A 17,732-nucleotide genomic window follows, 5' to 3' on the forward strand; every position below is an offset into this window, starting at 1 on the left:
GCGGATTTGTTTATCTGAGAGTTACCAGAAGGTACTCTTTAGCTAAAAAAAAATGTATAAGAAAATTTGCTGTGGAATTTACTCTTACTGTTTAGAGTTTAGAGAAGTTTCTTAAGTGCTTTATATTTTTTCTGAAAGACTTTTATTATGCTTTGTTGTTAAATTCTCTTTTAATTATAGTTACCTAGATTTATAAAAGTCATTAAAATTGTCATTGTTGGTGGCCTTGTGTGTACATAGATCTTTGGAAGTTTGGGGAAGCCCTGAAGCTCTTGCCAGAGAGAAAAAACTTCGTAAAGAAGCAGAAATAGAATATAGAGAAAGTAAGTATATTCTAGTCTAGTCTAGTCTAGTCTAGTCTAGTCTAGTCTATTTATTTTTTGTCTTTTGTCTTTTGAGGGTCACACCTGCAGCATATGGAGGTTCCCAGGCTAGGGGTCTAATCGGAGCTGTTGCTGCCGGCCTACGCCAGAGCCACAGCAACTCCAGTTCCAAACCACATCTTTGACCTACACCACAGCTCACAGCAATGCCGGATCCTTAACCTGCTGAGCGAGGAGGCCAGGGATCGAACCCGCAACCTCATGGTTGCTAGTTGGATTCGTTTCCGCTGCGCCACAATGGGAACTCCATGTACATTCAATTTACAGCTGAATTAATTGAAAAGCAACTTGTAAGTAACCTGTAATAACTATATTTTCCCTAGTGGTTTTCCACCTCTTGGCTTTGGTTTTGTTGGTTGCAGCAAACATCAATTTTCATTTTTGAGATTTCACTGTTTTATAAAAATACTGATTTGTTTTCTCCTCTACGGCTTTTTAAAGATCATGAGAGCAAACACAGCTAGTTTGTGGTTTCTGTAAAACATATGAATATGAAAACTTAGGGTCTGACTTGAAGAACAGGTACGATGTTCTAAAAGTGAATCCTAGTTTCTAAGAGGTTTTGGCTTCTCAGAAGTAAACAACTGTTGAGTATCTTTATATTCACAGATATACAAAGAGAGCTGTACTTAAATCCACAGGAATGAAACATTTACTTTTCTTTTTTAAAATTTATTTTTAATTGCCATAACCTTAATTTATAACATTATGTGTTTCATGTATACAAGGTTATATTTCTTTTTCCTTTTTTGTCTCTTGTCTTTTTTAGGGCCACATTCATGGCATATGGAGGTTCCCAGGCTGGGAGTTGAATTGGAGCTGTAGCCGCTGGCCTATACCACAACCACAGCAATGCGGGATCTGAGTCGCATGTGAACGTACACCACAGAATCACGGCAACACTGGATCTTAACCCAGTGAGCAAGGCCAGGGATCGAGCCTGTATCCTCATGGATGCTAGTCGGGTTTGTTAACTGCTGAACCACAACAGGAACTCCAAGGTTATATTTCTAATTTTGTGTGTTTTCCACCAAAAATTTAGTTTCTGTTACTGTACAGTTGATCCATTTTACCCATTTTCACCATCCTTCCTGTCCCTTCCTCTCTAGTAACCACTACTGTGTTCTCTGTATCTGTATGTGTGGTTTGGTTTGGATTGTTCATTTTGTTTGTTTGTTTGTTTGTTTGTTTGTTTTTTATATTCCACATATGAAGGAGTCATATGGTGTTTATCTTTCTCCCTCTGACTTGTCTCACTTATCAGATGGCAAGATTTCATCTTTTTTTAATGGCTGAGTAGTATTTCATTGAGTAAAAATACTGTATCTTTATCCATTCATCTGTTGTAGGCACTTATGTTGTTTTCATATTTTGACTATTGTAAATGATTCTGCAAGGAACATAAGGTGCACATATCTTTTCTAATTAGTGTTTTCACATTCTTTGGAAAAATACCCAGAAATGGGGTAGCTGGATCGTGCAATTTTTTAATTTTTTGAGAAAACTCCATACTGTTTTCCTTAGTGGCTGTACTAATTTGTATTCCCATCAGCAGTGCACAAGGGTTCCCTTTTCTCCATATCCTCATCAGCGCTTGTTTTTTCTTGCCTTTTTGATGGTAGCCATCTGACAGACATGAGATGTCTCATTGTGGGTTTGATTTGCATTTCCTTAATAATTAGTGATATTGAACATCTTTTCATGTCCCTGTTGGCCCTCTGTATGGAAAAAACTTTGGAAAAATTTCTCTTCAGCTCTTCTGCCCATTTTTTAATTGGATTGTGTAGATTTTTTTGTTGTTGAAGTGTATGAGTTCTTTATATTTTTTGGCTATTAACCCCTTATCAGATATTTCATTTGCCGATATCTTCTCCTGTTCAGTAGGTTGTCTTTTCTTTTTGTTAATGATTTCCTTTGCTGCGCGGGAGCTTTTTAGTTTGATATAGTCCCATTTGTTTGTTTTTGCTTTTGTTTCCATTGCCTGAGGAGATAGGTCTAGAAAAATACTGTGAAGATCGATGTCAAAGGGTGTATTGCCTGTGTTTTCTTCCAGGATTTTTTTATGATTTCAGGTCTTATATTCAAATCTTTAATCCACTTTGAGTTGATTTTTGTGTATGATGTGAGATAATGGTCGAGTTTCTTTCTTTTTCTTCTTCTTTTTTTTTTTTTTTTTTTTTTTTTTTTTTTTTTTTTTTGGTATATAGTTGTTTGGTTTTCCCAGTAGCATTAATTGAAGAGACTATCCTTTCTTCATTGTATGTTATTTGCTCCTTCGTCATAAATTAATTGTTCATATATGCATGGGTTTATTTCTGGGCGCTCAATTCTGTTGCATTGATCTCTCTCTCTCTGTTTTTCTGCCAATCCTATGCTATTTTGATTCCTATGGCTTTGTAATGTAGTTTGAAATCAGGAAGCGTGAAACCTTAGAGCTTTATTCTTTTCTCAGTGTTGCTCTGGCTATTTGAGGTCTTTTGTGATTTCATATAAATTTTAGGGTTTTTTTGTTCTGTTTCTGTGAAAAATGTCCTTGGGGTTTTGATAGGGGTGCATTGAATCTGCAGCAGAAATGTTTACTTGCAATGAAAGAAATACATACTGGGGGTCAGGGAGCCACAGAATTTTGGTATCACTTATTCAGTAAATGGCTTCCATTAGGCTTCTTTATAGGTAATACAGGTGCTAAAATAGGCTATGATCAGGTGTTATTCCAGTAGGGCATAATATATTGGGGAATTAGATAATTAGATACTGGTACAACAGTTATAGTTCTGGTACTCCAAACAACTGAACAGTAATGTGGCAGGGTTAAAGTAGAAATGGAGGTGCTAGTACCTGCAAAAAATATATGTATGTATATTTTTTCTTTGTCAGGCTTTATTTCGGAGGATTCTGAATTCCTTAACTATTTAAGTTCTGCCCAGGACCAAGGCTTAAATTCTGAGATAGTTATGATCAGTAGTACAGGAAGAAAAGGGATGGAGAGGGTTTCTTGAGAGTATAGGTGTTCAGAGTCAGGTAGAAGGGCAGTGGGATGGGAAGGGGATTAGGGAGATGGGGGAGAACAAGGAGAAGATATGCAAGGAAGGAAAGAATAAATAGGCAAAACCATGCTGCCCAAATTCTACTGCTGCCCAGTGGGAGCATCTCAGATTGGCTCCTAAGTCCTTTTGTCATAACTCTGGTCCTTGCTTTTAGATACAATAAGATGTTTCCAGTTTAGCTTATGTGTTTCCTGCCCCAGATTGAGAATCTGCCGTTTCTAATAGGAGCCCCTTTTCCTTTTTTTTTGGGCGGGGGGGGTCTTTTTATAGCTGTACTTGCAGCATATGGAGGTTCCAGGCTAGGGGTTGAATTGGAGCTGTAGCCACTGGCCTATGCCACAGCAACATCAGATCTGAGCCACATCTGCAGCCTACACCACAGCTCATGGCAACACTGGATCTTTAACCCACTGAGCAAGGCCAGGGATTGAACCTCCATCCTAATGGATGCTAGTCAGATTCATTTCTGTTGAGCCACGACAGGAACTCCCTCTCTTCCTTTTAACAGGAAATAAAATTGAGAGACCTGTAGACATTAGAATTACTCATTTTTATACATTGATATATTTTTTAGGTCTTTTTAGTGGTTAGAACTAGGAAATACTTTGTTTTTTAAGTGAAAATACATGGGTTATTCTGATAAACTTTTTTTTTTGTATTTTTTACACTGAAAAATCTTATTTCTTAATTCATTAACATAATTATATTTTTGGTTTGTTCTTATATGTATATATACACACATGGAGAGAATACAGTGTAGTTTCATTTTGATACATTATCAGTATTATTGGTATCAAGGTGATTTAAGATTTCTGTTTTTCCTTTTGTCTTTAATATATGTTGCACTAGGGATATATAGTCAGTCATCTATGCTTTAAAGTCGCTTGTAATTTCTCACTGTATGGATTAAACCATCTAATAGATACAAAATTAGGTTTATTTGTTTCAATTTGCATTTGATTTTTAGAAATTTAGTTTATTTTTTGTAGAACAGTTACATGATTCCAAAATCACATCTACCAGACAAACTACTTCAGAGAAGTTTAGCTTCCACCTGTCTTCTCTACCCTTACTCCTTCCCTTTCCCATAGGTAACTGAAAAATTAGTTTGGAGGTTATTTTTTCCATTAAAAAATATAATAAAATAGCATGCATACTGGTAATTAATACCTCCCTTTTCATAAATAAGGCATAAACTATACATACTTTCTGTCCTTTTTTTACTTGATAATATGTTCTGGGGAACAGTCCATAGCAGGAAATAGAGACATTTCTTCATATCTATTATCATAGTCCATTTTGGGGGTTACACCATAGTTTATTCAGTTATTCTCTAATAGGTCATTCCTGGTCTTCTACTACTAAAATAATGATACCATGCCTAGCCTTGTACATATACTAAAGGAAATATTGAAAGTACAAAATTTGAGAAAGCGCAGTAATAGAAATTTTTTTTTCGGGGGGTGGGGTGGGTGGGAAGGGAGCCGTTCTTAGGCAGGGATCAAACCTGTGCCATAGCAGTAACAATACCAGATCCTTAACCTGCTGAGCTACCAGGGGAGCTCCCCTATATTTTTATTTTTATTTTTATTTTGTCTTTCTAGGGCCGCAACTGTGGCATGTAGAGGTTCCCAGGCTAGAGGTCTAATCACAGCTGTAGCCACCAGCCTATGCCACAGCCACGGATCTGAGCCATGTTTGTGACCTACACCACAGCTCACGGCAATGCTGGATCCTTAACCCACTGAGCTAGGCTCAGGGATTGAACCTGCAACTTCATAGGTCCTAGTCTGATTGGTTAACCACTGAGCCACAGTGGGAACTCCCCTCCCCTATATTTTTAAAACTTAAGCTAAAAATGGAGAATTGGTTCTTGTATCAGGCTTAAAAAACTCATATTTTTTAGTTAATACTGAGAAGAGAATCTTAGCAAACTGCCTTTATCTCATTGCAAAATGCAATATAAAATTTGTCATTTTAACTTTTTAAAGTGTATAATTCAGGAGTGTTAAGTATATTCACATTGTTATGAAACAGCTCCAGAAAAATATTTTCTAGAACTCTTTTGTCTTGCAAGACTGAAACTATACACGTTAATTCTCTTTAACCCCTCCCTCTGGCCCCTGATAACTACTGTTTTTTTTCTGTTTCTATGAATTTAACTACTGTAGATACCTCATGTAAATAGAATCATACAGTAGTTGTCTTCTTGACTAAGTTATTCCCTTAGCATAATGTCCTCAAGGTTCAACCATGTGATAGGATTTTCTTCCTCTTAAGTCTGAATAATATTCCATTGTATGTATAACACAAGTTGTTTATCCATTTATTTATCCATGGATATTTTGGTTGCTTTCACTTTTCTTGCCCGTTGTGAATAGTGCTACCTATGGTTTTGAGTGTAAAAATATCTCTTTGAGATCCTGCTTTCATTTTTTTTTTGTTTTTGGATATATATCCAGGAGTGGAATTGCTAGATTGTATGATCATTTTTAATTTCTTGAGGAGCCTCCATATTGTTTTCCATGGCAGTTCCAATATTTTATAATCCTACCAACATACTCAGGATTCCAGTTTCTCTGCATCTTTGCCTACACTTATTAGTTTCTGATTTTTTTTTTTTTTCTTTTTAGGGGCCAAACCTCAGCACATGAAAGTTCCCAGGTTAGGGGTCGAATTGGAGCTGCAAGAGCCAGCCTACGTGACAGCCACAGCAATGCCAGATTTAAGCTGTGACCTACACCACAGCTCACGGCAGTGCTGGATTCTTAACCCACTTAGTGAGGCCAGGGATCGATCCCACATCCTTATGGATACCACAGGAACCTGGGGATTTTTTTTGGAGAGTAGCCATTCTTTCCTTTTTTGTTTTTTGTTTTTGCTTTTTAGGGCCGCACTCGTGGCATATGTAAGTTCCCAGGCTAGGGGTTGAATCAGAGCTACAGCTGCTTGTCTACACCACAGCTCACAGTTCGCATCTGCAACCTATACCACAGCTCACACCAACGCTGGATCCCTGACCCACTGAGTGAGGCCAGGGATCAAACCCACATCCCTCATGCATACTAGTCAGATTCCTTTCTGCTGCGCCACAACATGAACTCCAATAGTAGACACTCTGATGGGTGTGAAGTGATACCTCATTGTGGTTTTGATTTGCATTTCTCTAATGATTAGTGGTATGAGCTTCCTTTTTTATGCTTGTTGGCCATTTGTATATCATCTTTGGAGAAAATTCTAATTCAAGTCCTTTGCCTATTTTTGTCTTATTTTATTTTATTTTTGGCTGCACCTGCACCATGCAAAAGTTCCCAGGCCAGCAATTAAACCTGAGCAATGGCAGTGACAATGCCAAGTCCTTAATCACTGGGCCACCAGGGAACTCCCTGCCTATTTCTTTAATCAGGTTACAAATTTAGCTTTCTTATAATAAATAACCTAATATTTGTATTGGTAACTAGTAGAAGACTATTTAACGTGGTCTTAGAATAATTCTGTTAATCTGAAATGTGACTGATAAGAATATATATGCACTAAATGTATTGTGTAATTCTTTTCTTCTAGGGTTATTTCGAAACCAAAAAATATTGAGAGAATACAGAGACTTTCTGGGAAATACTAAGGTAAGAATATCTTTCTGTTAATGTTATGTATGTATGTATGTGTTGTGGAGCAAAATCCTAGTATCAGTCCATTGTCAGTGTCCAGCATGTCTATAATCTGATTCCAAGATACTATTTTTTTTTTTTTGTCTTTTTGTCTTTTGTTGTTGTTGTTTTGTTGCTGTTGTTGTTGCTATCTCTTGGGCCGCTTCCGCGGCATATGGAGGTCCCCAGGCTAGGGGTCCAATCGGAGCTGCAGCCACCGACCTACGCCAGAGCCACAGCAACGCGGGATCCGAGCCGTGTCTGCAACCTACACCACAGCTCACGGCAACGCCGGATCGTTAACCCACTGAACAAGGGCAGGGACCGAACCCGCGACCTCATGGTTCCTAGTCGGATTCGTTAACCACTGCGCCACGACGGGAACTCCACTATTTTTTTTTAATAATGATTTTTTTTTTCCATTATAGCTGGTTTACAGTGTTCTGTCGATTTTCTACTGTACAGCATGGTGACCCAATTACACATACATATATATATTCTTTTTTCTCACATTATCATGCTCCATCATAAGTGACCAGACATAGTTCCCAGTGCTACACAGCAGGATCTCATGGCTAATCCATTCCAAAGGCAATAGTCTGCATCTATTAACCCCAAGCTCCCCATCCATCACACTCCCTCCCCCTCCCCCTTGGCAACCACAAGTCTATTCTCCAAGTCCATGATTTTCTTTTCTGTAGAAAGTTTCATTTGTGGCGTCCAAAATATTTTTTTTTTTTGTCTTTTCTAGGGCCACACCCGTGGCATATGGAGGTTCCCAGGCTAGGAGTCTAATCGGAGCTGTAGCTGCTGGCCTATACCACATTCACAGCAACGTGGGATCTGAGCCGAGTCTGTGACCTACACCTTAGCTCAGAGCAAACACCAGATCCCTGACCCACTGAGCAAAGCCAGGGATCAAACCTGCATCTTCATGGATACTAGTTGGATTTGCTTGCACTTCGCCACTACAGAACTCCTTTAAAGACTATCCTTATTTAGATAGTTGTAGCCAGCTCTACCCTTCTTTCCCAAATACAGAGCCATGGAAGAATAGAAGGGAATGTGCACCAAATTCTAGAATAAAGGAGGGAGCTAAGCATGCCCACATTCTCTCCCCAGTTTACCAGTTTTGTTCCCTCAATAAACTTAGTCATCCTCCGGGGCACTGGTAGGGAGTGGGGGGAGGGTTATGTGCAAGAGGCTGACAATTTGGGGGGAAAATTCCCTCTTTGTGGAAGTTAGAGAAGTGAGGATGAAGTGCTGACGTGCCCATAAGTATTCATGTTCCTTGGGATTCCTTACTTTCTAGAAGCCAAGACACCCTTTCTCCTGGCTTTCCTCTTCATTGGTTCTGTCTCCTCTTCTTTCTCTTTTGCAAAAGATCCTGCTTTTTTAACCTGGCCTTTAATTGTCAGACATTCATTATAGGTTCTTCTATATTTAAATCTGTTGGCAGGACCCATTGGCATTTTCTCCAAAATAGATACCAAGTATGACTGTTTCTCATCATGGCCTTTATTTTAACCTTACTCTAAACCATCACCATCTCTTATCCCCCAAATTGATCTCTCTTGTTTTGCTTTTGCCCCCATAATTTATTCTCTACATCATAAACTATATCTTTTAAAAACATAAATCAGACTGTATTAAGCATCTGTTTAAAATCATCCAGTGGTGCCGTTTTGCAATTCTAGCAACATAGATGCAACTAGAGTTTCTTTTTTTTTTGTTTTTTGTCTTTTTAGGGCTGCACCCGTGGCACATGGAGGTTCCCAGGCTAGGGGTCTAATCGGAGTTGTTGCAGCCAGCCTATGCCAGAGCCACAGCAACGCCAGATCCGAGCTGCAGCTGGGACCTATACCACAGCTCACGGCAACACCAGATCTTTAACCCACTGAGCAAGGCCAGGGATCGAACCCAAAGCCTCATGGTTCCTAGTCGGATTCATTTCTGCTGGGCCACAACGGGAACTCCTAGAGTTTCTTATACTAAGGGAAATAAGTCAGAAAGAGAAAGCTAAATACCATATGACATCACTTATATGTGGAATCTAAAATATGGCACAAATGAACCTATCTACAAAACAGAAACAGACTCACAGACATAGAGAACAGTCTTGTGGTTGCCAAGTGGGAGGGGAGACAGTGTAGGATGGACTGGGAGTTTGGGGTTAGTAGATGCAAACTATTACATTTAGAATAGATAAGCAATGAGGTCCTACTGTACAGCACAGGGAACTATTTCTAATTTCCTGGAATAGACTGTGATGGAAGATAATATTAGAAAAGGAATGCATATATAACTGGGTACTTTGTTGTACAACAAAAATTGGTACAACATTGTAAATCAACCATAGTTTAATTAAAAAATAAAAAAAGATTCACCCTTCTTACCATAGTGTACAAAGTCCTGTTGGGATATGGCCTCTGCCTCCTCCTGTGGCCTCAACTCCTATCATTTCCCTGCTGTCTGTGTGTTAGCCACACTGGCCTTATTTTTGTCCTTTCTACATATGAAACTTATTTCTGTTTCAGAATCTCTGAGTGTGCTGTATGCTCTGCCTGAAACCTTCCAGTTTTTTCATGGTTGTCTCCTTCTCTTCATTGAGCTTCTTTCCCTCACTATTCTAACTAAAATAACCCTTTCCACCATATACCCCACTCCCCACTGTTCTTGCAGTTCTGTTTTAGTTTCTTTATTATATTTATCACTACTAAATATTATGGATTTATTCTCTATCTTCCTGTAGTAAACAGTGAGATCTGTGAAGGCAGGAACGCTTGTTCACTCTTGTGCCCCCACATCTAGAACTGGTCCATAATAACCATTTCTTGAATAAATGGCATAAGACAGAATATAGGATGTGTTTTAATAGGAGAATGTGATAATAAATGTGTATCAGAGTGAGCATTTATTCCCTGGGGGGAACCAAGGAAAGCTTTATATCGAAGGGTAACACTTGGCCAGATATGGAAAAAAATAGTAAAGCTTGGGCAGGTTGCAGTGGAAGATGATGGCACTCCAGGGAGAGGAAGGAGCAGGAGAAGCAACATAGAAAGTATAAATTCAAGGAGTGGCAAAAGAACATTTAACTGAAGAAAAATATTTTTCCTGGATATGTTTCTCTATGTGTTTGATTTCTGTTTGTTTTGGTCTGTTTTGGAATTAAACACATTGTTACCACTTGGCTGTTCCTTGTTTAATAAAAGTAAAGAATTGCTCAAGAAATGGAAATAGTTTAGAGTATATTGATTTCAGTTCATTACATATTAATTACTTTATTTCTGGTTTTTGTGTAACCAACTCAGAATTTTTTCAGAAGTAGACAGGAAATGAATTAAAGGGAAATAAAACAAGGTTCTAGAAAATGACCCACATGTTCTTTCAATTTCCATTTTAAAGAGAAAATTCTAGAGAAAAAGAATTAGATAAATCTAGTTTAGAAGTATTGATAGAGGAGATATTTCCTGGTGTTTTAGAATTACTTATAAGCATCATAATGCTTCTCTGGGAAATGTTACAGATTTTTCTGTTTGTTTGTTTTTTACAGCCACGCTCTCGAGCGACATCAATTTTTTTTAAGGGGCCAGGAAAAGTGGTGATTGTTGCCATTTGCATGTAAGTACAGAAAAATAAGCCTTTTAAAATGGAAGTATACTATTTGTAATGTGTATATCCTTGCATGTATAAATTTATTATTTGGCATCTAGACAGTTAGAAGTTTATATTGTTTTTGGAGGAAGTTAAATGTCTTTTTTTTTTTTTTTTTTTTTTTTTTAATGTGCACACTGGCAGCATATGAAAGTTCCCAGGCCAGGGTTTGCATCCTAGCTGCAGCTGTGACCTACACCACAGTTGCAACAACACCAGCTCCTTAACCCACTGTACCACAGCAGGAACTCCAAATAAGTCTTTATTATTTTAAAGTGATAGGGGAGGAGTTCCCATTGTGACATGGCAGAAACGAATCTGACTAGTATCCATGAGGTTGCAGGTTCGATCCCTGGCCTCGCTCAGTGGGTTAAGGATCTAGTGTTGCCATGAGCTGTGGTGTAGGTCACAGATGTGGCTCGGATCCTGCATTGCTGTGGCTGTGGTATAGGCCGACAGCTGTAGCTCTGATTTGACCCCTAGCTTGGGAACTTCCATATGCAGCAAGTATGGCCCTAAGAAGCAAAAAAAAAAAAATTTTTTTAATAAAAAATAAAATGATAGGGGAGTTATACTTTAAAGTGATAGAGAAAGAGTTCACATAGATGACCATGCTTGTGCTGTGTGTGTCACTTTTGTTTATGAGGTTAAGATCTAGGAATAGTTGCTATCTGAAAAATTCTTGTTTCATTGATGTTTATAGAAATATTTTTTATCTTTTTTTTTTTTAGGGCTGCATCCATGGTACATGGAGGTTCCCAGTCTAGGGGTCCAATCAGAGCTGTAGCCTCCACCCTATACCACAGCCACAGCAACAGCAACAGCAACGCGTGATCCAGGCTGCACCTGTGACCTACACCACAACTCATGGCAATACCGAATCCTTAACCCACTGAGCGAGGCCAGGGAATTGAACCCATGACCTCATGGATGCTAGTCGGTTTCATTAACCATTGAGCCATGATAGGAACTTCTAGAAGTATTTTTTTAAATGTTGAATTGGCAGGAGTTCCCATCATGGCTCAGGGTTAACGAATCTGACTAGCATCCATGAGGAAGCAGGTTCAATTCCTGGCCTTGCTTAGTGGGTTAAGGATCCGGCATTGCCGTGAGCTGTGGTGTAGGTTGCTGACTTGGCTCAGATCTGGCATTGCTGTGGCTGTGGTGTAGCCAGCGGCTACAGCTTTGATTTGACCCCTAGCCTGGGAACCTCCATGCGCCGCAGGTGCAGCCCTAAACAAAACAAAAAAAAAAGTGAATTGGCCAAAGTTATTTTTAGAGTGACTAAACCTCAGTTATAACTACTGAAGAGTATCTGCACTCCTGTTTTTCTCCCACTTAACTTTGGTAGAACATAATTGATGCTTTTGCTCTTTTTTTTCTCTTCTGTCAAATTGATTCCTATCATTTTGTTTAACTTTTATCTATTGTACTGAGTAATCTATTTTAGGATGTTTAAGAGCATTAATTCAATAATTCATTAGTTCTTTTATTTCTAAAATATACATATTACCTGTTTCAAGAATTTTGATATAATCTGCAAAGACAAAGGTTTAATACATAATTTTTATCTAAGGATTGAAGAGACATAGTTAGGTTCAAAAAGTGTTTAAGTATGACCAGTGATGGTGCTAGGTTTCTGGTTAGGACAATTGTATAGATACTGCACCATCACTGGGAGAAGGAACATTGGCAGGTCAAGTGGATAGGGTGGGTGAGTTATTTATTGGGCACCCAAGTGGGGTAGGTCAACAGAGTTACTTCTTTTCATCAGTAAAGCTGGATTAGCAATGAAAGCTTTTTTCATCAAAGGAATTTATGTAATATATAAAAATGCTTAGCCTAGTGCCTGGTACATAATATGTACTTAATAATTATTATCATTAACATATATTGGTCTGAATCTCTGGAGGGTGATCTGGATTAGAGCTGTTGAATCAAGTGTTATTAGTATATAGATGATAATTAAAGCCATAGAAGTAGTTAGGATCACCTGGAGAATGTATATATAGTGTATGAGAAAGGTAAAGCTCTCTAGAAAATCCTCGAAGGATACTAACATTTAAGAAACGAGTGGAAGGAGTTCCCATCGTGACTTAGCGGAGACTGTAAAGACAAAAGTAGGAAGAAAACTAGCTGTCATGGAAATTAAGGAACGCAACGTTTTAAGAAAATACTGGCAAATGCTTCTGAGATTAAGGAAAATAGTAAAATGTTTTCAGCCTTTTAATGGTAAGAAGCAGCTGGTGGTATTGATAAGAACAGTCTAATAAGGTGTTAGAGGCAGAAGCCATTGTTTAGCGGATTGAAAACTGAATGAGTGCAAAGTGAGGAAAACAGCAAGAGCAGACGTAATTCTTTCCAGAAATTATCTGACATGGATGAGAGGAGAATAGGGTAGCTGGAAGGGGATGTACAGTTTCCTCATTTACAAAATGAGGATGTTAATATTTGTGTAATAGAGGTATAATAAAACATGGTATAGTGCCCGAGGTAAAGTGTACTAGTCATTACTATGGAATTTGAGCACGGCCGCATGTTTATTTTAGCATGGCATGGTCTTCTGATATGATACAGATTACTTGGTCTAGCTTTGTCTTCACCTCTGTCGTCTGCCTACTTAAATAAACCAGCCTTCACCAGTGTCTTGCTTTCGACACTAGCCTACTGAACAGTGTCAAGTGCAGATACTCCTTTACTTACGTAAGATTAATTACACATAATTGCCTTTATAATTCCATTTTGTCCAAATGTAGAACACCCTTTTTTCTCATCAGTTCTCAAAATGTACTAGAGTAATTTTCTTACGCATATCATGCTTCTTCATTTAAATATTTAATGAAACCATAATCTGTATTATTCAAATTTGTATTCTTGTTGTCTAAAATATACTAAGTATTAAAGGTTAGAGATTCTTTTTAATTTACTTTGAACAGAATCTAGTGTGTGGTGTGTGTATGTGTGTGTGTGTCTGTGTGTGTCTGTGTGGTATCAATTAAATAAGCTTTTGGTAGAAATTGTTATCTAAACCCATGCTGAATTATATTCTCTTTCTCTCCTAGCAATGGATTAAACTGCTTCTTCAAATTTCTTGCCTGGATTTATACAGGTTCAGCAAGTATGTTCTCAGAAGCTATACATTCTTTATCTGATACTTGTAATCAGGTGAGGTGTAAAATCTTCTTTCTTATTAATTTAACATAGTGTTTTTTTGAGGCTTTAGTCTAAAAGTTGACATATTTAAAAACTAAATGATTCCTGTAGTTGGGTTGTAGAAGAAAATGAAAGTTGTTTTACTTTTGAATGATGATGTACATAGACATACGATCATAGTATTTGAAAGGAGGTTGTTATGCTTAAAATTTTTTAGCAATGAAATATGAGATCAGTCACTAGGTGTTTGGGCAGAAGTTTTTGCAGAAGAGATTCTTATATTAGGTAGAGGTTTGGTCTGTGAATATGAGTTCTTTTAACTGTAAGAGCCAGTAGATTTTTTTTTTTTTTGTCTTTTTAGGGCCGCACTCTTGGCATGCAGAGATTCCCAGGCTAGGCTAGGGGTCCAATCGGAGCTATAGCTGCTGGCCTACACCACAGCCCACAGCAGCACCTGATCCTTAACCCACTGAGCGAGACCAGGGATCGAACCCACATCCCCATGGGTACTAGTCAGATTTGTTTCCCCTGAGCCATGACAGGAACTCCAAGAGTCAGTAGATTTAAGTGTTTTGAATAAAGATATAAAATAGTCACATGCAATTGATGAATTAAAATGATTTTCACACTAGACTGGTATTTTGATTTTTTCCTTGGATTTGAAAATTGAAAAGCGACTTTTATAAAATTAAAATACTTTATTAAACCTCCCTTTAATCCAGATTTTGAATACTGCAAGTCTAAGCCATTTTTAAGAACACAAAGTCTCTACTTGTATATTATTTAACATACTGAAGAATGTGGTCTATTAAGAGAAAATCTCAAGTATTTTTTATAGTGTTTTATATAAGAACAGATTTGGGAGAACTTGTAGTAAAAGACACAGATACAATAAGACTATTTAAGACAAAAGTAATAATGAAATGGTAAAGAGCAGGGAGAGCAATCTTAAGTAACAGTTAAACCTGAGAACTCATGTAACTCGCTGTCAGATGTATTAAAACCTGTTGTGAAAAGAAGGAAAGAATACAGGCATTTGCTATTAGTACTAACAATCATTCTCTTGAGTTAAATTTTTATATTCAGTAAATATTTATTAACTACTCTGTATGATATTTGGCTAGTCAGTCATGTTGAAGGAGAGGGGGAGTGGGAGATATATACTTATTTTGTCGAAAGCTTATATGAACATAAGAAAATTGAAACGCAAAAATATCTGTACATATGGGCAAGGAAATATGTACATATTATTAATTTTAGTACTAGTTGGTATTTAAATCATTGAAGACAATTTTTTTTTTTTTTTTTTTTTTTTTTTTTTTTTGCTTTTTAGAGCCACACCTGTGGCATATGGAAGTTCCCAGGCTGGTAATCCAGTTGGAGCTGCAGCTGCCAGCCTACACTACAGCTACAGCAATGCAGGATCCAAACTGAGTCTGTGACCTACACCATAGCTCATGGCAACACTGGATCCTTAATCCACTGAGCGAGGCCAGGGATCAAACCCGCAACCTCATGGTTCCTAGTTGGATTCGTTAACCAACGAATGGTTGGCCACAACGGGAACTCCAGTGCAGGCATTTAAAAAAAAAAATTATCAGACAATCAAGAAGCAGAAAATTTGACTAACAACCAGGAGAAAAATTAATCAGTAGAAACAAATTCAGTTGTCGTAGGATAGAATTAGCAGACAAGGATGTTAAAGATATCAAATGGCTGTTACAACTATGTTCCTGTATTGAAAGGAAAGTAGGAACCTAATGAGAAGAGAAATGGAAGATACAAAAAAGAACCAGGTGGAACTTTTAGAGCTGAAAAATATATCTGATATTAGAAATGTACTATATCGAATTAATAGTAGATTAGACATTACAGAAAAAATGATCAGTGAACTCAAATATATGGCAGTAGAAAACATTCATACTGAAACTAGAGTGAAAAAAAACAATACCTAAAAAAAATGAAGGGAGCCTAAGTGACCTGTGGGACATTATCAAAAGAATTCTATCAAACATTTAAGGAAGAAATAATACCAGTAGTATACAGACTTCCAGATGTAGAGAAGGAACACTTTCAACTCCTATAATAAGGCTGGTATAACTCTGATACCAAAACTTTAAAGATATTACAAGAAAAAAAATTCAGACCAGTGTCTCTCATGGGCATAGATGCAAAAATTTTTCGGATATAATCAAATTGAATCTAGCAATATACAAAATTATTAGGCAACCAAGAAGTCGTCCATCTTTGTTCCCTCCTTCCACACCCACATAGTCACTGCTGTATATACAGTGTTGTGTATACTTCATGTGCATGGTTTTCCAGTTTCACGAGAAATTAAGTGTATCTATACACAACTTGTACTCTGTAATATTTTTTTTTTTTTAGGGCCTCACCTGTGGCATATGGAATTTCCCGGGCTAGGAATCAAATTGGAGGTGCAGCTGCCAGCCTACACCACAGCCATAGCAGTGCCATATCTGAGCCATGTCTGTGACCTACTCAACAGCTTGTGGCATTGCTGGATCCTTAACCCACTGAGCAAGGCCATGGATCGAACCTGCAGCCTCATGGACACTAGCCAGGTTCTTAGCCCACTGAGCCAACACAGGAACTCCACAACTTGTATTCTTTAAAACTTACAGTTATACAAGTTATTCTTCCTGTAGAAATCAGGTATTACAGACCACCCTTACCCTACTTCTTTCCCTTAGAAGTATAAAAATGGTTAAATGTAATTTCTTTCAGACCTTTTCCTGTGCTCTACATTATATGTCATTTATAACATGATAGTACAGAGTTCTATCTCAGCTCCATTTTTTAATGTCGTACAAGTAATTTATGGTTTGGTTATACCATCATTTATTTTGGCACTCCTCATTGAAGAGTTTTAGGTTGCTTCCCCATATTTCATCTTTATAAGCAATGTTGCTTTGAACCCCTTTCAGTTCATCTTTCTTTCTCTGTGCTAAGTAGTGGAAATGAGAATTGCCGAGCTATTAGACATGTGCATGTTAACTATTTCTTTGTGGCGTTCCTGTCCTGATGCAGCGGAGACGATTCCGACTAGGAACCATGAGGTCGCGGGTTCGATCCCTGGCCTTGCTCAATGGGTTAAGGATCTGGCGTTGCCGTGAGCTGTGGTATAGGCTGCTTACGTGGCTCGGATCTGGCGTTGCTGTGCTATGGTGTAGGCCGGCAGCTGCAGCTCTGATTGGACCCCTATCCTGGGAATCTCCATGTGCGTGGGTGTGGCCATAAAAGGCCAAAAAGACAAAAAAAAAAAAAAAAAAGTATTTCTTTGTCCTTGTCAGATTGTGCCCTCCAGGTTGGCTTTACCTCATTATACTCCCCATCTTGCTAATGATTATTTACTTTTTTTTCCTCCATAGGGCTTACTAGCATTGGGCATCAGTAAGTCTGTTCAAACACCAGATCCTACTCATCCGTAAGGATATTGTCTTTATTTTGTTTTCTTTATTTTGGCGGCAAATCATTAAATTATTGAAATCTCCTCAGTTTATATACCTGCAGTTTTGTGTTGAAGATTTGGTCATTTCTTCCACTGTAGTCTCTAAAATGTAGGACCCACTGCTATGTCAAAGTAAATTCAAGATATAATTTGAAAATGGAGTTCAAATTACTTCATGCTTTGCAACATAGCATAGAGATCTTGTCCTCTTCGTGTTTGATACTTAATAACAAAGCAAATATATTAATCTTAGCGTTCTGGGTTTTTAAAAATTTTTTTTTGTTTCATTTTTATTTTTTTTCTTTTGTCATTTTAGGCCCGCACCCACAGCATATGGAGGTTCCCAGGCTAGGGGTCGAATCGGAGCTGTAGCCAC

The 17,732-nt window shown here is 37.9% G+C and overlaps 1 protein-coding gene across 4 annotated transcripts in view; it reads left to right on the plus strand.

Moving 5' to 3' along the window:
* Positions 1-17,732, plus strand: part of SLC30A9 (solute carrier family 30 member 9) — a 54,598-nt gene that overhangs the window by 16,752 nt on the left and 20,114 nt on the right. For 2 of the 4 annotated variants that reach the window (XR_014811823.1, NM_001137632.1), the window contains 5 exon segments: positions 241-323; positions 6,995-7,053; positions 10,631-10,698; positions 13,794-13,896; positions 17,277-17,332. Coding sequence is in view for 1 of the 4 variants with exons in the window: in NM_001137632.1 (NP_001131104.1) it covers positions 241-323; positions 6,995-7,053; positions 10,631-10,698; positions 13,794-13,896; positions 17,277-17,332 (369 nt within the window). In the remaining 3 variants the exon portion in view is untranslated. 4 annotated transcript variants of the gene reach the window in all.

The sequence above is a fragment of the Sus scrofa genome, chromosome 8, assembly GCF_054392235.1.
Source record: "Sus scrofa isolate SSC_HxYL_T2T_F1_AM1 chromosome 8, Sscrofa_HxYL_maternal_Yorkshire_Landrace_v2.0, whole genome shotgun sequence".
NCBI classification, from domain to species: domain Eukaryota; kingdom Metazoa; phylum Chordata; class Mammalia; order Artiodactyla; family Suidae; genus Sus; species Sus scrofa.